Source organism: Callorhinus ursinus, unplaced genomic scaffold, assembly GCF_003265705.2.
Source record: "Callorhinus ursinus isolate GAN/ISIS: 27379988/994484 unplaced genomic scaffold, GSC_fseal_2.0 scaffold57, whole genome shotgun sequence".
In the NCBI taxonomy this organism is placed as follows: Eukaryota; Metazoa; Chordata; class Mammalia; order Carnivora; family Otariidae; genus Callorhinus; species Callorhinus ursinus.
The window spans coordinates 944870-961441 of NW_027397119.1; the positions used below are offsets into that span (position 1 = coordinate 944870).

The 16572-nt window shown below is 36.1% G+C and overlaps 1 protein-coding gene across 4 annotated transcripts in view; it reads right to left on the reverse strand.

The window, feature by feature from the left end:
- Positions 1-16572, reverse strand: part of ASPM (assembly factor for spindle microtubules) — a 64343-nt gene that overhangs the window by 15193 nt on the left and 32578 nt on the right. For 3 of the 4 annotated variants that reach the window (XM_073884464.1, XM_025855221.2, XM_025855220.2), the window contains exons 18-19: positions 3448-8199; positions 95-261 (exon numbers count right to left, since the gene is read on the reverse strand). In XM_073884464.1, the coding sequence (XP_073740565.1) occupies positions 95-261; positions 3448-8199 (4919 nt within the window). The remainder of the gene's footprint in view (positions 1-94; positions 262-3447; positions 8200-16572) is intronic. The other variant, XM_025855223.2, reaches the window with a different exon arrangement.

Genomic DNA, 16572 nt, shown 5'->3' on the forward strand with positions numbered 1-16572 from the left:
ACACACACACACACACACACACACACACACACACACACACACACACACACACACACACACTCCCCTCCACCCCCCAACAGCTATCACATATTACCGTGTTCTCTCCTGTTTGGTATAGAAGCAACCTTGAATGATTTTAACAGCTTTTAGTACACGTAGATATTCTTTACGTGCTTTCCAATACCTATACCAGGCTTGAATCTTGCAGGCAGCTTTCACTTTATGTAAATATTTCCTGGCTTTATAGCTCCTCCACACAGCCTATGAAACACATAAATATAACAAATATGCAATGAGATATATTTTCTTGTAAATTGAAAAAAATCAGTATTAAAGACAGCTAGTGTAAGATTGGTTAAGTAGACAAAAATCAATGGCAGAAATATAGTCATATAATGACTCTTCTTTCGATTAGGCTCATTCATTCCTGACACCTATGAGCCCTCTGAAAACAGAGGGGCTCACCATAGTAGGTATGTATGTACTTTATCACACATAACCTGTGGCTGCCTGAGAGCTAAGACTAATATAACCCTAACAAATATTTCTAAATTGTAATATATGTACAATGTCTGGAAAGCCAGATATGTGCATTGGCCTCACTATCTCAATGCATTTGGAAGAACAGAAGGAAAAGGAACACACTCACTACTCTACTTCCTGGGAAGGAAAGGAATCCTTCCCACCTCCCACCTTGCCTCCCTCACATATATCCTGGGTTTTGTGTCCAGGCTGAAGCAAATTCCTGAGAGCAACTCTCTATCAGAGGACTTCAGTTTTTCCAATTTCTGTGACCCTGAGGCTGACTAAATGTTTAAGTGACAATACAACTTATTAAGCCCTTAGCATTGTACTAAGCACTGTAGGTCCTTACAACACCATAGGTAGATAATACCATTACCTAATTTAGCGATGAGTAAATCCAGAGAAATTCAGTAACTTATTGATGTACAGGTAATAAGTGGAAAAGGTATCTTATTTTTTCTCTACAAATATTTCATGAAATGATTAAGATCTCTATTTTACAAAACAGAAACTGATGCTGAGGAAGAAGAGACGTGTTATACCACATGGCCACAACTGAGTCAAGATCCGAACCCGAGTTTGTGTGACCCAAAATACCTAAAACAAATACTGCAGCCACACCTTACATGGGGATCAGGATCCAAAGTCAGCTGACAGGCAAGAATTATATGAATGTCAAAATTACTCTTGTGATGTCCTTAACTTACTCGAAGTATATTATGCGTGGTTTTCATGTAAACAAATCTGAATATCAACATACTGGTATTCACACCGGGAGCCAGGCATCAGTATTTCTAAAAGTTCCAAGTGATTCCAATGTGCACTAAAGTTTGAGACCACTGATTATATGTTAAAAACAAGATGTGTAAAATATAATTTTTAAATTTAATTATATACGAGAAAAATAGCCAAAATTTCCTAAGATTGTTATTTTGGCTTTTCTGTCATTTCAGTTTATATATATATATATATATAAAACCCTAACTAATATATCCAATTAACATATTTCAAACATTAACTTCTTGGCAGCATTTGGAATTTGAGCATTCTTTTCTTCCTCCCTCAACCCTTGGTTTCTTGATACCATAAATCTTTCAGTTTTGCTTGTTCTCTCTTACTACCATGTTTTGGCTTCTCCTCTCAGTATTCTCAAATGTTGACGTTCTTCAGGGTTGAGTTCCAGGCAGGCTCTCTTCTCTTACTCATTTTCTACATTATTCCTGGGTGATCCCATCACCCCCACGACTTTAATTATCACATGTATGTAGAAGTCAAATTCTGAAATCTGTACTACTCTCCAAACTCCAGACAAGCACAGCCAACTGCCTTGCTAGACATCTCAACTGAAACATCCGTTAGGTACTTCATCATGTACCCCAAACTGAACTCATCATCAATCTTCCAATCTGCTCCTCTCCTTGCTCCCTATGTCAGAGAACGGTAACATCTGCTGAGTTACTTAAGCCATACACATGGCTTAGATGCTTGTTTATGCTCTATATAATGCAAATACTACCCTTTCCACTCAAACTAATCCTCACAATCCCATTGTCACTACACCTTACTAAACTATCTTTCACCTGACCTCATGCCAATAGTCTCCTGGCTGGTCTCCCTGCTCCCCTTCCAGTCCCTCTTCCACATTCCTGCCAGAGTAATTTTTTAAAAATAAAAATATGATTCTGGTTTTCCCCATTTTAAATTCTTCTAGAACTTCTTTTAATCCAGTAGAAGAGACTAAGCTTGTGTCTATGTCTTACAAAGCTATGCACGATCTCACTCCCGGTACTGCCAGCCTAGTCTCCTATCATTCTCTATACTGCACCACACACACTCGCTCTCTCATTTCTGAACTCTGTGTTATCGCTTATAGCTGCATACATGCGAGACATTTTAGTGGGCTATTTTTAATTCATCCTTTGGCTTAACATCTCATTAAATGCCACTTGTCCTGGGAAGCCTTTTCTGAGCACTGGGACTTAGGTTTCCCTTCTTTATGTTCCCAGCAACATAAACCTCTCATTTTGTTTTATAATTAAGCTTCCTTGCTCAATTAAGTGCTTTAAGGACAGCAACTAAGTATATTTGTCTATGCCAATCAACCATGATAGCATTTGAGCACATTGCCAGCACTGGACATTTATTTGCTGAATGAAAACAGTATATCTAAGTTCAACAGCAAACCAACAAGATACCAACATATCACATCAAGGTTCAAAGCCCAGGTATGAACAGGTAGAAAATAAATTGCTGAAGTACCTAGATTCAATTCCTGGATTTGCCTCTCCCTACATTAGCAAGTTATTTAACCTTTCTCAGTTGCTTCATATTTCAAAAGAGATAATAGTCTACACCTCACCCACTGATATATGTATGTGTGTGAGAAATGCAGATACAATATTTTTGTTATATAGTATATATTTTACATATAACAATAATAATTAATGAAAAAATTATATAAAATTGCTTTGGAAACCAAAGTCTAAATGCTCTGAATAAAGTACACATGTCTATCTAGCTTAAGTGGTCTTATTAACAGATTGGTAGGGGAATAAAGTTATCCCATTTGGCCTAAATTTTGCCAAATCTCACTTTACCTTAGCGTAAATTTCTCACTTAAAAAAATTTTTTACTCCGTAGAGAACTCCCATTTATCAAACTATATTCTCAAAATTAACACCTATTGAAATGCATCAAGCATATAGTGATCACGTTCAGAAGAATTCCAGTTCTGTGTTGTATTAGCTGAATTATTATTAGTGCCCTTTTCCCACTCTCAAAAATGCTCTGTTTTGGAAGATAAATGAAATGGCCACATAAATGAAGTATTATTCTTTATGAACTGCTTAAGTTAATTTTACAAATTCTAACAAATATTGGTTAAAGAAAGAATTCAAGCTTTACATTTAAATATACAAGTACCTGGATTTTTATGGTGCTATCTTTAATTTTCTGAAACTTCCGTTTCTGTATAAATCCTCTCGTTCTAGCTTGAATAATGATAATGCTGCTCCTAATTTGTAAATACACTTGTCTTTGATGTTGTGCAGACAAAGAGGCTCTGTGGTGATTTTGTAAAACCACTGCTGCCTTCCTATACAATAAAAACTGCCTTCTTGTTTGCCACGTCCTGAAATACTGCTGGAGGGTCACAGCCGCTCTTTTCTGCTGAAGAAATCTTCTCCGATACACTGCCATCTGAAGGAAGGACTGAATTCGCAGGGCAGCACACATCTGCATTTCCAATTTTCTTGTGAGCATTTCACAAAAAGCTTTTTGAGTTGTTACTGCAGCCTCTCTTTGAGGATACTCTGCCTCCTGGGAACAAGCCACTAGAGAAGCTCTATGCCACTTCTGAACCCTAAGTGCCGAGCTGTGAACAGCTCCATGCGGAGTTTCCATTCTGTGAGGGAAGAATGCAGATTGTTGGGCCATGGCTGCCATGTTTGCCTCCGAGAGGTGTCTCAGCGTCTGTCTAACTTTCATGCCTCTAAAAGCAGCCTGAATAATTAGTACAGATTTCTGAACTGCTAAAAGTCTTTTTCTTTCCATTTTTACTCTGACATATGACCTATAATAATTCTGTATAACAACAACAGCAGTTTTCTTTGCTTGATAATCAAGTTTGGCCCTGTGCATTCGGTAGATTGACTGAATTAGTGTGGCAGCCAGGTGCATATGCTGGATATCCTTTCGCACCTCAAAATCTCTGTATGGAGACTGTAGACAAATGACTGCTTGGGTGTGCACTGCAGTTAGCGCTCTGTATCGTCTTTGAACAAAAACTACTTTTGCTCTCAAGTGGAGATAACGCTTCCTTATTTTGGAGGCTTTAAAATGCTTCTGAATAATAGTGGCAGCCTGATGCTGTTCCTGAATCTGTTTCCTTATGATCAAGTCAGGGAAATCTGCCTGAATACAGGTTGCTGCTTTCCTGAGGGTATCATGTTGAAGAGCTTTCTTTTTATTTGCTCTATATCTTTCCTGCATTACTTTTGTAGCCCACTGAATCTTTTGGTAAAATAGATACTGCCTATACATTTTATATGTGCTTTGTATTATGATAGCAGCTCTGTGTTTTTCCCTTAAAAGTTGTCTTGCCTTCATTCCCTTATAGGCGGCCTGAATGACCAAAGCAGAATGTCTTTGTCGGACATAATTTTCTCTTTGCAATTTCGCGGCCCTGTATGCTCGGTAATGTTGCTGAATTAGAACTGAGGCATGTTTCCAAGTCTGAAATGTAACATATGTTCTGTGCATTCTGTAAGTGGCCTGGATGAGAACTGCAGCCCGGTGCATCTCCTGTAACTTCTTCTTTGCCACCAGCCTTCGGTAAGATGACTGGATTGTAATGACTGCCTTCTGTAATTTCAAGAATTGGTGCAAGTGATGCTTGGCACAAATGGTGGCCCGATATTTCCTCTGAACAAAAATAGCAGCTTTTTTGAGGGAAATGAATCTTTTCCTCATCACTAAAGATCTAAACCTGCTTTGAATAAGGGTTGCAGAGGAATGCATATTTTTCAAATGTCCTCTAGCTTTCATCCCCCTAAAAGCAGCCTGAAGGATCAGAGCAGAATGTCTTTGTCGGAGATAACATTGTCTCTGTAGCTCTGCAGCCCTGTTTGCTCGGTATTGCTGCTGGATTATGACTGAGGCATGTTTCAAGGCCTTGTACCTCAAATATGCTCTGTGCATTCTGAAAGCTGCCTGGATGACAGTAGCAGCCCTGTGCATCTCTTGCACCTTTTTCCTTACCATCCATCCTCTGTATGATGACTGGATTTTAATGATTGCCTTTTGTAACTGCAGGAATTGTTGGAAGTAATGCTTTGCACAAACAGTTGCACGGTATTTTCTCTGAACCCAAAGAACAGTTTTCCTGAGAGACAGGAATCTTCTTCTCACCCTGAGAGTTCTAAATCTCCTCTGAATAAGAGTTGCAGCTAAATGCATAATTTTTAAATGTTGTCTAGCTTTCATCCCCCTAAAACCAGCCTGAATGCATATGACAGAATGCCTTAATTTGTTATACTTTTGAAATTGTACGTTTCTTTCCTTCACTGCCCGGTACTTTTGCTGTACTGTTTTTGTTACCTTCTTTAACTTACTAAAATAGGTTTGCTCTCTGTGTCTTCTATAATATGACTGAATGAGTGTGGCTGCACTTTGCATCTTTCTGAGAGTCTGTCTAACTCTTATTCCTCTAAAACTTGCCTGAAGAACAGTAATAGCTTTCAAAATTGTCAAGTACTTTGCACGCTGAATTTTACCTTGACAATATGCTCTGTATCTTACCTGAATTATGACAGCTGCTGTTCTCATTTTATGGTATCTCATTTTTGCTTGATGCATTTTAAACACGGCTTGAATAACAGTGGCTGCCATGTGCATGTGTTGGATTTGTCTTCTTACTCTAATACCTCTATAAATGGCTTGAATTTTAACTGCTGTCTTCTTGAAATTAAGATATTCCTTATGTTGATGGCTTGCAATTTTAATACCTTGATACCATCTCTGAATTATAACAGCTGAAGCTCTGCAGGTTGCATAGTTTTTTTTGGTTTTGTAAGCTCTGTATGTGGACTGTATGGTGACCGCTGCTTTGTTGCACTCCTTTATTTTTTTTCTTACTCTCATACCTCGGTAAGCTGACTGTAAAATGACTGTAGCTGCTCTGGTTTTCAAATACAACTGACGCTGTTTCCTTCCAACACTATAAGCCCTATAATACATTTGAATCAGACAAGCAGCTTTTTTCATGATTTCCCACGTCTTCTGTTGCACATACTTTCTATAGTATGACTGTATGATGACAGCACATGCGTGTTGCTTTTGAATCCGCCTTCTCACTGTTTTTCCCTTCCATGCAGACTGAAGCGTCAGTGCTGCCTTACAGAGCGCAATGTACTCCATGCGTTGTTTCTTTCCTGTAGTCCATGCTCTCAGATGTCGCTGGATGACCAACGTGGCTGTTTTTAACAATCTAAACTGTTTCCGGGCTTTGGCCATTCTAAAAGCAGACTGAATCCTCACTGCAGCTTGATGTTCCCTTTTGATCTGCTTTCGAACTTTCCAGCCACGATAAGCAGATTGGAGAGAAATCACAGCTGCCTTGGTCTTTAAAAATTGCGTTCTAACACCACGAACAGTCCTGTATGTCCTGTACCATCTCTGAATCTTGATAGTAGACTGAAGCACATATTGATATTTCTTCCTTTTACTATAGCCTCTAAAAGCAGTTTGAATTTTAAGAGCAGCTATAGATTGTTGTTTGATTAGCTGGCGTACTTTATAACCTCTGTAAGCTGCCTGCAAACAAGTAACGGCTCTTTTGACTTGCAAGAAGTTCTTCCTCTGACTGATCTGTGCTTTGTATGCATGATAGTAGTTCTGAATGACAACAGTTGCTTTATAAATTTCCAGGTAGTGCTGCCGTGTCTTTCTCATTCTGAAATAAGACTGTAGTGAGACAGCAGCTTGCCTTTGCACCCGCATCTGCTTCCGAACCAGGTGACCTCTAACAGAAGCTTGCAGTTTGATACAGGATTCCCGCATCTGTCTGTATTCTTGTCTCTCTAGTGCAGCCATTTTTGTGGACCGGTACTGTCGCTGGATACATAGCGTCGCTGCTCTCAAATGTAAATATTGTTTACGAGTTTGTTTCATCCTGACAATTGACTGTAACTTTACTGTAGCACTTTTTAGTCTCAGAAATTTTTTTCTGGAAATATAAGCTCTGTAACATGATTGAATTTTTATAATGGATGTGAGGATGTGAATAAACTTTTTCCTGGCCTGCATCCCTCTATATGCAGACTGTAGAACAATGACAGCAGAACGTGTTTTCTGGTAAGATGCCAGAACTTTCTTTGCTAAAACATAAGCTCGAAAATGAATCTGAATTACAAGGGCAGCTCTCTTTACCTTCTTATATTTCTGTAATTGTTGTTGTTTTCTTACTTGTGCCTGCAATTTGGTAGTAATTTTCTTAAGGTTTAGAAATCGAAATCTGTCTTGCCTCATCCTCCAGTAGGACTGAAAAACACAAGCAGCTCTTGTTTGTCTATGTAGATTGCGAGCTCTCATCCTCCTGAAAGCAGCCTGCAGTCGGATGGCCGCAGCCCGTTTCTGCAAATAGCTGGTGCGCTCAGTCTTTCCTTTCAGATAGGCTTTGTAGTACTTTTGAATGGTCAGTAGAGCCTCTTTTTTTCTTTTATATAACTTTTGGGCTTGAAGACACCGGAATCTTGTCTGAATGATAACAACACAAGATCTAATGTGAATATATTTCCGTAATTCTTGGTGCATTCTATACCATGATTGTATGACAAGAGCAGATTTTTCTTCTTTAGCTCGTTTCCGGCTATGCCATTCTCTAAAAGCTCTTTGTAATATTATTGTAGCTTTTATTTGTAATTGCATTTTACGTTGCTTCCATCTTCTGAACATAGATTGGATTATGAGACATGATGATTTTAGCATCTTATACCTCTGTTCATCATGTTTTCTTCTTAAATAAGCACACCAATGTCTCTGAATTGTAACTGCAGCCCAGAGATGTCGTTTGTAAGAAGTAACAGCAATTATCATTCTTATCCTAGACTGCAGGATGATTGAGTAATATTTCAATTTCAGAAACTGTTTTCTAGTGGAATATCTTCTCCAATACCTCTGAAAAAGGTAAGAAAGGACACAAAGTAAAACACATAACTTTCTGTACTTAACACCTCTGCAAGTATTAATTTTTCTAACCTTTTGCTTAAAAATAAACATGTTAAATTAAAAAAGAGTATTATTTTTGGAAAATACTTGTCTCTTTTGTTTGTAGTTTAGTTTCTATATCGATATAGCTATAGCCAATTCAGAAATCCTTGTCTCAATCCTAGTGGTATTTATATTTGTATTTTCATTTGTATTCCAGAGACAAAAGAAATGTAAAGCAAGTTTATATTCTAATAGAAATAACATATAAGAAAATAGTCAATAAAGCTATAGTAATATTCTGCTATCTATTGATTCTAAGTAATTTCCTATGACTGTATCTTTGGATTTTGTATTTTCCCCTTAATAGCAAGGCTGCTAAACTATCTTGTAATGATTGGAAAGTGTTATGTGAGGGATCCGACACAGGTCCAATAATATAAACACAGGAATCTGAGAAACAAGTGAGCTAGATCATTCTTAGTCATTTTTTTCATTAAGAATTAAGTTACTACTTCTTCATAAGTTTAGGAATTATAGACACATAGTCAAAAAGTAGAATTCTAAAAAGATATGAGAAGTGATAAACCATTTATCTCTTGAATAGCTAAGGTTGCTTTCTTCCCATACCACCCACATTCCCTAACTCCTTCGTTAGGGCAAGAGTGGGGTGAGAATTCCCTACTGTACCTTACTTTCTCTTATATAAGTGAAACAGTATAGGGGCTAGGTACTTCTACCTCCTGGAGCACTATAGCCATTGTTATGCACCTGTGCCTGGTCCAAGCACACCTATCCACAGGAGAGGAGAGTTAGGAACCCTCTGAGTTTTTTCCAACAGATACTGCCTTATTCCTTTACTATGTGTGGATTGTGATTTTGTTCCTACTCTTCAGCCTGATGAGAAATAATGAGTATATACCACATTACTATGAAGAGATGCGTAAGTAATTAAAACATTTATCCAACTATATTTAAGCATATTAATGCAAAATGGCATTGAAAACTGTAAGCTTGATGCAAATGTGAAGTATTTTATTAAGCTGCCTCAAAAAAGTAGGGAAAAGTAAAGCAGATACTATTCAGAGTTGCAGTGGCCATTCTCTTTTCTTCCCTCTAGACATTCATTTGTGAAACCTTCAAACTCAAAAATCAAAGTGTCAGTGTGGATAGTTTATTCTACACTCTGATAATCGTTTGTTCTGAATACTGTTACTAGTGTCTGTTACTGAAGCATCAGTCAGTGTTGATATGGATCATGGGAGATAAGTTCATCCCCTCTCATCACAGTAGAGATTTAGCAGCACTGCCAGGGTCTATTAAAACTAAGTAGCTTTTACTAAAGAGCATTACATATAATTTTCTTACTTCTCACAAAAACACAGTAAGTTAGCATTCTTTGTTCATCTAAAGAAAAGAAAACTTATGATGTAAAACTTTTTCCAAAGTCACATAGCCAATATCAACCAAGAGTTGATATTGGGGCCTAGATTTTAATATCTAATAAGGTGCTCTTTCTTCTCCACCATAGATATCTGTGGAAGATTGTTTTCATAGCTCCAATTCTTCATTTCTCCCTCTCTCCACAATGTTTGCCATATTTTGTACTTCTTCTTACTAAAGATACAGAGTCTTTGCTTCATCTCAGCTAGGGTAGTCACAGAAAGAACACAGCATACCAGTGTAACCAAAGATTTAGCTTTCTCGCCAGAGAACGAAACAGGGCAGCCTTAAACACACCTGTAGAGTCCCAGGGAGACTGAAGAGAAGGGATAGCTCAGGAAAGCAATCCCTTAATGTTATGAATTCTTGGGTTCACCATTAAGCTGTGTACATGTGGGTCTGACAGCAGACTAGCCTTTGAGTACTGAATTAAGAAACACAACACCACCTAGATCCCAAACTGGCCACTCGGTGACATACGCATGGGACTGATACAAATATCACTGTAAACACTTTAAAAAAGGACCTGATGTTGAAGCCATACCCATAGAACATTGATAAGAACTTGTGGCCTGAACCCAACAAGGCAGACCACCTCATAAAACTAAAATATCCACATTCACATCACTTTTAAAATATTCAAGATATAATTAAAAATTACTTGGCATAAAAATAAAAGGAAAATTTCAACTTGCATAGGAAAAAACAATCAACAGATGCCAATGAAGATGACCTAGACATTGGAATTACCTGACAAAGACTTTAAAACAGCAGATGTAAAAATGTTCCAAAAGTTGAAACTAATGGGAGAATAGAAAGTCTCAGTAAAAACATCAAAGATACAAATAAGATCCAAATGGAAATATTAGAAATGAAAAACACAATAATCAAAAAACCAAACCAAACCAAACAAAAAACCAACTCATTGGAATGGCTCAATAGCAGAATAAAGATGATAAAAGAATATACTGTAAGATCAATACAAATTATCTAGGCTGAAAAAGAAAAATGACTTAAAAAAGAAATACCTCAACAAACTAAGAATAGAGAGGAACTTTCTCAATATGATAAAGAACATCTATTCAAACCTATAGCTAACATCAAACTTAACAGTGAGAAACTAGATGCTTTTCCCTTAAGATCTGGAATAATGCAAGGATGTACCCTCACCACTCCTATTCAACACATACTGAAAGTCCTGGCTACTGTAATAAGAAAAGGATATAAAAGGTATACAAAAGACAAAAATAATAAATCTTTCTTTGTCCACAGGTGACATGATCATCTATGTAGACAATCCAAAGAAATGACAAAAAAACCTCCTGGAACTAATAAGCAATTACAGTAAATTTGTAGGATATAACACCATTAACATTATTAGCAAAAAAAGAGAAACACTTCAAAATGCATCTAAATATCCACAGTATCTGTATGAGGAAAACTATAAAACTCTAATGAAAGAAATCAAAGAAGATCTAATTAAATGGAGAGATGTATCATGTTCATGGGTAGAAGACTCAATGTTGTCAGTTCATCCCAACTTAATCTATAAATTCAATGCAATCTCAATCAAAATCTTACCTAGTTACTCTGTGAATACCAGCAAACTGATTCTAAAGTTAAATGGAGAGGCAAAAGACCTAGAATAGCAAACATATTATTAAAGAGGAAGAAAGCTGGAGGACCAACATTATCCAACTTCAAAACTTACTATAAAACTATAGTAATTGAGACAGTGTGGTACTGGCAAACTAATAGACAAACAGATCACTAGAATGGAATAGGGAGCCCAGAAGTATACCCATGCAACACAGTCAATTGATCTCTGACAAAGGAACAACCCAACTGAGTAGATAAAGGATAATTTTGTTTTCAAAAAATGATGCAGAATAAGCAGACAACCATATGAAAAAAAATGAATCTAAGCACTGACTCTTTACCTTTCACAAAAATTAACTAAAATAAAGCATATATCTAAATGTAAAATGTAAAAATCATAGAACGTATAGGAGATAACAATAGAATATCTAAGTACTTTGGGTTTGGCAATGGATTTTTAGATATAATGCCAAAAGTATAATCCATGATTGATGTCAGGCTTCATTAAAATTAAAAAGTCTGCTCTGTGAAAAACTGTTAACAGAACAAAAAGATAAGCCACAGACTAGGAGAAAATATTTGCAAAATACATATCTGATAAAGGATTTGTATCCAAATATACAAAAAACCCCTAAAACTCAACAAGAAATAAAAAATGGACAATAAGAATTAAAAAAATGGGCGAAAGATCCAAACACATCATGAAAGAAGATAAACATCTGGTAAATAAGCATACGAAAAGATGCTCAACATCATATAGCATTAGGGAATTACAAACTGAAACAATGTAATGCCAATATACATCTACTAAAATGGCTAAAATCTAAAACACAGAACACTAAATGCTGGCCAGGAAGTAGAGCAACAGGAAGTCTCATTCATTGCTGGTGGGAATGCAAAATGGTACAGCTACTGTGGAAAACAGTTAGACAGTTTCTCACAACCTAGTTTTATCATATGATCAGGCAATCCCACTCCAAGGTAACTATCCAAAGAAGTTGAAAACTTAGGTCCACAGAAAAACATGTGCACAGATGTTTATAATACCTTTATTCATAACTGCCCCAAATTAGAAGCAACCAAGATAGCCTTCAGTAGGTGAATGGATTAAAAAAAAACACTGAGGTACATCCTACAATGGAATGTTATTCAGTGATAAAAACAAGTAAGTTATCAAGCCAAAAGAAGACATAAAAAAGCAACTTAAGTGCACATTGCTAAGTGAGAGAAACCAATCTGAAAAGGCTACATACTGATGGATTCAAACTACAGGATGTTCTGGAAAAAAACAAAACTATAGAGACAGTAAAAAAAAATCAGGGGTTGCCAGGAATTGTGAGGAGGGGTGGAATACAGAGGATTTCCAGGGCAGGATTTTGATCAAACACACATAATGACACCACATAAACAGTGAACCCTAATGTAAACTATGGACTTTAGTTAATAATAATGAATCACTAGTGGTTTATAAATGGTAAAAAATGTACTACAAAAAAATAAAGCAAAGCAACAGAAATGATAAACATCTGAATTAACAGCATAGAATATTATTCTCATCTGTTGTTTAAAATATTTATTATGATTGAAAGCAAAAATTGTAACATTCCCTGATGTGACTTTCATTGTATGTAGATGTAGTAAGCAAGACAACTAAACATAAAAGTGGGAGACGGGGCACAAAGGGACTTAGACAGTAGTAAGTTTTCTATATTCAACTTTAAGTAATAAAATATTAATTCTAAGTGGATTAAAAGTTACATATACTGTAACCCCTAGAGCAATTACCAAAAAACAAAACAAAACAAACCTGTACAAAGGGAAATAGAAAGAGAACAGACTAAAGTGTAACACTATCAGGTGTTCAAAGAATCGAAAATCCAGGAAAGGAGAAAGGGAAGAATGAAAGAATGGAAACATTCAGAAACAAAAAGATAGACCTAAATTCACAAATATCAATAAATGCTTGAAATATAAATAGTCTAAACCACCAATCAAAAGACAGAGATTTTCAAAACATAAAAACTAAATGCTGCCTAGATTTCACGTCCTACATAATCATGTAAGTAATTAACAAGGAAAAGGAAAGAAAAAAATATAACTTCCAGATGACGGTCAAGTCCACAGCCAAGCTGGAGTAGTTATATTACAGCCAGCAAGGTAGACTTCAAAGCAAAGAAAACTATGAGGGATAAAAAAGAACATTCCATAATGATAAAAGACCCAACTTACCAAGAAAACAGAACAATTTCAAATGTGCATGTGCCTAACAACAGATAAACAAAGAACTGAAAGGAGGAAAACATATCCCATTACAGTTGGGAGATTCAAACACTATTCTTTTTTTTTTTTTTTTTAAGATTTTATTTATTTGAGAGAGAGAGAATGAGAGATAGAGAGCACGAGAGGGAAGAGGGTCAGAGGGAGAAGCAGACTCCCCGCTGAGCAGGGAGCCGGATGCGGGACTCGATCCCGGGACTCCAGGATCATGACCTGAGCCGAAGGCAGTCGCTTAACCAACTGAGCCACCCAGGCGCCCTCAAACACGATTCTTTTACTGAGAGAGCAAACAGAAAATCAGCCAGGATATAAAAGAACTAAATACACATCATCAACCAAATAGATCTAACATTTATAGAACACTTCACACAACAACAACAGATAACATATTCTTTTTAAGTACTCAGACCATTCACCAAGACCAGGGATCAGGAAACTTTCTGTAAAAGGCCTACAGATTAGGAGAAAATAGTTGCAAATCACTGACAAAGAATCTGTCTTCACAATATGGAAAGAACTCTCAAACCTCATTAAGATAAGCAATTCAATTACAACAATAAGCAAAAGATTTCAACAGATACTTCACAAGATATCCTAAAGAAAATTAAGCACTTGAAAACATATACATCATTAGTGATTAGGGAAATGCAAAATAAAACCAAGATTAGATACCACTACATATCTAACAGAACAGCTAGAAAACATTAACATCACAGTGTTGGAAGATGTGGAGCAATGAGAACTCTTATGCACTAAGGTAGGAATGAAAACTGGTATAGGCACTTTAGAAACCAGTTTGCCAATATCTTATAAGGTTAAATATACACTCACCAAATGACCCAGCAATCCCACTCATAAATATTTACCTTAAAGAAATGAGATCACCTAAACCTGGAAACAACACAAATATCTTTTAACAGGTTAATATATAATCAAATTGTGGTACCTCTATACAACAGAATACTACTCTGCAATGAAAACAAACTATTGATACATGCAACAACTTAAAGGAGCCTCAAAGGCATTACGCTGAGTGAAAAAAAAGTGAGTCTCAAAAGGCTACATACTATATGGCTCCATTTAGGTGACATTCTCAAAAAGGCAAAACTGTGGTAACAGAGAACAGAGTTATGGTCACCTAGGGCTGGGTGTGGCTGGAGGAATGACTACAAATAGCAGGCAAAAGTTTTTCTGGGTGATGGAACTGTTCTGTAACCTGACTGATGTAGTGATTACACAAATATGTACAGGTGTTTAAGTTTATGGAACTGCACATCAAAAAAGGTCTATTTTACTGAGTGCTAATTTAAAAATTAAAATTTTAATTAACGTTAATTAAAAATTTTTTAATCTACATTTTAAAAAATGTATCATACAGATAAAAACAAAAATATTTAAGACCTCTTGCATCAAATCATAAAACCAAGTTAGGAGACATTTAAACAAGACCAAAATAAATAGGGAATAGATACCATGTTCAGTATTTATTAGATCTCAATCAAATTCCAACACTTTTAAACTTCAGATTCTAAATGTATATCAAAATGCAGAAGAATTAATAAAAACTTCTTTTAAAAAAACAAAGAAGGAGCGGGGTGCCGGGGTGGCTCAGTTGGTTAAGCGTCTGCCTTCGGCTCAGGTCATGATCCCAGGGTCCTGAGATCGAGCCCCACATCAGGCTCCCTGCTCCACAGGAAGCCTGCTTCTCCCTCTCCCACTCCCCCTACTTATGTTCCCTTTCTCGCTGTCTCTCTCTGTCAAATAAATAAAATCTTTAAAAAAACAAACAAAAAAACAAAGAAGGAGGACTTATCTACCAGTTATTTGGCTTTCATGTAAGCCAAATGGAACAGAAAAAAATTCATGTAAGCCAAACGGAACAGAAAAAAATTCTTTCATGTAAGCCAAATGGAACAGAAAAAAATTCTAGAAACAGAAGCACAGATATAAGAATATTTGATGTATGCTAAAGGTGGTATAGTAATGAGGCAAGGATGGTTGTTTCAGTAAATCGAATGAAACAACTGGATATCCATCCATATATAAAAAAAGAAAAAATAGTCCCTAATACAAATCAGGAGAGATCTCAATGTCAAAGATAATACATTAAAGCTTTTAGGATATAATGTAGAAGAATATCTTCAAGGCCTTGGATTATGGTACACAAAAAACACTAACAATAATAGAAAATTAAGAATTTTCATTTCATAAAACAATAAATCACAGTCTAGGAGAAGGTATTTATAACACCCAAATCCAACAAAATTCTAATAACCAGAATATTCAACATCTCTTACAAATCCACAAGAAGACCAACAATCAAAATGAAAAATTGAAAAAGAGACCTGAAATAGTTCACAAGAGAAGATTTCCAATTTAAAAAGGTGTCCAATTATCAAGAAAATGCAAATTAAAACTACTCCAGGATACTACTACACAACCACCAGAATGGCTAAAATTAAATAGACAATTTCCAAGTATTTATTTACCTGAACATGAAGTTACATGAACACTCATAAATAGCTGGTGTGTATTACAATTGCTTTACAAACTTTTTGGCAGTATCTATGAAAACTGAAATCTATACACTCAAAAAACAAAGAATTGTACTCATAGGTATATATCAAACAAAGTGAATACATTTCACACCAAAAGGCACATTCATAGAAGCATTCATTACTCATAATAACTCACAACTGGAAAGCCAAATGTCCATCAATAGAAAAGATAAATTACAGAATATTATAGACTGAAAGTTAAACCACAGTTATACTCAACACTGATAAATCTCACAAATTTAATAATGTAGAATAAAGAATTTACATGGTTTGAACCTAGCTACATAACATTCAAAAACCAGGCAAGACAAAACTATAGTGTTTAAAGAAGATGTATAGAAAAACAGTCTATATCAGAATAATGGTTATGGGTAGTGGGGAGGGTTAATGGATTGTGAAATGGCTTCTGAGAAGCTGACAATATTCTATTTCTTGATCTGGTAGTGGTTACATGGGTATTAACTTT